Source organism: Rhea americana, unplaced genomic scaffold (assembly GCF_003343005.1).
Source record: "Rhea americana isolate MKP2758 unplaced genomic scaffold, rheAme1 scaffold_767, whole genome shotgun sequence".
NCBI classification, from domain to species: domain Eukaryota; kingdom Metazoa; phylum Chordata; class Aves; order Rheiformes; family Rheidae; genus Rhea; species Rhea americana.
The window spans coordinates 15,757-18,839 of NW_028186942.1; the positions used below are offsets into that span (position 1 = coordinate 15,757).

A 3,083-nucleotide genomic window follows, 5' to 3' on the forward strand; every position below is an offset into this window, starting at 1 on the left:
GGGTGATGGCGCTGGACCCCGACGGCGGCGAGGCCGGGCGGCTGCGCTACGCCATGGCCGCCCTCTTCGACAGCCGCTCGGACGCCCTCTTCGCCATGGACCCCGCGAGCGGCGCCGTCACCACCGCCGCCCCCCTGGACCGCGAGAGCAAGAGCACCCACGTCTTCCGGGTGACGGCGGTGGACCACGGCACGCCGCGGCGCACGGCGCTGGCCACGCTCACGGTGACGGTGAGCGACGCCAACGACCACGACCCGACGTTCGAGCAGGCCGAGTACCGCGAGAGCGTGCGGGAGAACCTGGAGGTGGGCTACGAGGTGCTGACGGTGCGGGCCACCGACGGCGACGCCGGCCCCAACGCCAACATCCTCTACCGCCTGCTCAACGCCCGCGGCCCCAACGAGGTCTTCGAGATCGACCCGCGCTCCGGCGTCATCCGCACCCGGGGCCCCGTGGACCGCGAGGCGGTGGAGGCCTACGAGCTGCTGGTGGAGGCCACCGACCAAGGGCAGGAGCCGGGGCCCCGCAGCGCCACGGCCACGGTGCGCATCGCCGTGGAGGACGACAACGACAACGCGCCGCAGTTCAGCGAGAAGCGCTACGTGGCCCAGGTGCCCGAGGACGTGGCGCCCAACTCGGCCRTGCTGCGGGTGACGGCCACCGACCGCGACAAGGGCAGCAACGCCCTGGTGCACTACAGCATCGTCAGCGGCAACACGCGGGGCCACTTCTACATCGACGCGCAGACGGGCGCCGTCGACGTGGTCAGCCCCCTGGACTACGAGGCCAGCAAGGAGTACACCCTGCGCATCCGGGCGCAGGACGGCGGCCGGCCGCCCCTCTCCAACATCAGCGGGCTGGTGACGGTCCAGGTGCTGGACGTCAACGACAACGCGCCCATCTTCGTCAGCACGCCGTTCCAGGCCACCGTGCTGGAGAACGTGCCCGTGGGCTACTCCGTCATCCACATCCAAGCCATCGACGCCGACTCGGGCGATAACGCCCGCCTGGTCTACAGCCTCCTGGAGACCGGGGCCGGCTTTCCCTTCGCCATCAACAACAGCACTGGGTGGATCGTGGTGGCCTCCGAGCTGGACCGGGAGGTGGTGGATTTCTACAGCTTCACGGTGGAGGCGCAGGACCAGGGCAGCCCCCCGATGGCGTCCTCGGCCAGCGTCAGCATCACCGTCCTCGACGTCAACGACAACAGCCCCGAGTTCACGCAGCGGGAGTACGGCGCCCGCCTCAATGAGGACGCGGCCGTGGGCACCAGTGTGCTCACCGTCTCTGCCATCGACCGTGACGCCAACAGTGTCATCACCTACCAGATCTCCAGCGGCAACACCCGCAACCGCTTCTCCATCACCAGCCAGAGCGGCGGTGGCCTCATCTCCCTCGCTCTGCCTCTGGACTACAAGCTGGAGCGCCAGTACCTGCTCACCGTCGCTGCCTCCGATGGCACCCGCCAGGACACGGCCCAGGTCGTCGTCAACGTCACGGACGCCAACACGCACCGACCCGTCTTCCAGAGCTCCCACTACACTGTCAACATCAATGAGGACCGACCTGTGGGCACCACGGTGGTGGTCATCAGTGCCACGGACGAGGACACGGGCGAGAACGCCCGCATCACCTACTTGATGGAGGACAGCATCCCCCAGTTCAAGATTGACCCCGACACGGGGGCTGTCACCACCCAGATGGAGCTGGACTACGAGGACCAGGTGTCCTACACCCTGGCCATCACAGCACGGGACAACGGCATCCCACAGAAGTCCGACACCACCTACCTGGAGATCCTGGTGAGCGATGTCAACGACAACGCCCCTCAGTTCCTCCGTGACAGCTACCAAGGCTCTGTGTACGAGGATGTGCCGGCCTTCACCAGCGTCCTCCAGGTTTCCGCCACGGACCGTGACTCGGGGCTCAATGGCAGGGTCTTCTACACCTTCCAGGGTGGCGATGATGGCGAGGGCGACTTCATCATTGAGTCCACCTCGGGCATCGTCCGCACGCTGCGGCGCTTGGACCGGGAGAACGTCCCGCTCTACGCTCTGCGGGCCTACGCCATGGACAAGGGCGTCCCAGCCAAGCGGATGCCTGTAGAAATCCAGGTGACAGTGCTGGATGTCAATGACAACCCACCCGTCTTYGAGCAGGATGAGTTCGACATCTTCGTGGAGGAGAACAGCCCCATCGGGCTGGTGGTGGCCCGCATCACGGCCACCGATCCYGATGAGGGCACCAATGCCCAGATCATGTACCAGATTGTGGAGGGCAACATCCCTGAGGTCTTCCAACTGGATATCTTCTCCGGCGAGCTCACGGCACTGACCGACCTGGACTACGAGACCAAGGCGGAGTACGTCATCGTGGTGCAGGCCACCTCGGCCCCGCTGGTGAGCCGGGCCACCGTGCACGTCCGCCTGCGGGACACCAACGACAACAGTCCCCAGCTGAGGAACTTCGAGATCCTCTTCAACAACTACATCACCAACCGCTCGGGCAGCTTCCCCAATGGCGTCATCGGCCGCATCCCGGCCCATGACCCCGACGTCTCCGACACCCTCACCTACGCCTTCGAGCAGGGCAACGAGCTCAACCTGGTGCTGCTGGACCCCGGCACAGGCGAGCTGCGCCTCAGCCGGGCGCTGGACAACAACCGCCCGCTGGAGGCAGTCATGAAGGTCTCGGTGTCAGGTGCGGCCCTGGGGTGGGGGTGGGAGTTAGGGGGTGCCCCCAAGGTTTGGGGGTGGGGAGCTCCGTGTGGGTCTGGTGTGCAWGTGTGGTAGATACTTGATTTTGGGGTCCCACCACCTCCATACGGTGGTGCTGATACGGGTGGGGGGCTCAGCCCTTTGGGGCATCCATGTGGGTACCCATCTGGGAAGGCCATGGGGACGTTTACCCCTCTTCCTGCCCCCCCCCAGCCTAGAAATCCTGGATGGGGATAATCGGGGTCCCCAGCAGCCCCCTCTCCTTCTTCATCCCCATCCATGGCTTGGAGGCGTTTGTTGGGTACCCCAGTGTGTGTTTTTCTTGGATCGAGGATCCTGATGCCTGTGGGGTTTTTTGGGGGGAGG

The 3,083-nt window shown here is 65.8% G+C and overlaps 1 protein-coding gene across 1 annotated transcript in view; it reads left to right on the forward strand.

Annotated features, from left to right (window-relative positions):
* The first annotated feature begins 38 nt into the window (after positions 1-38).
* The window catches only part of LOC146585772 (cadherin EGF LAG seven-pass G-type receptor 2-like), an 8,393-nt gene continuing 5,348 nt past the window's right edge, over positions 39-3,083 (forward strand). The window contains exon 1 of the mRNA XM_085322340.1: positions 39-2,713. Coding sequence (XP_085178466.1) covers positions 54-2,713 — 2,660 coding nt within the window. The 5' untranslated portion in view covers positions 39-53. The remainder of the gene's footprint in view (positions 2,714-3,083) is intronic.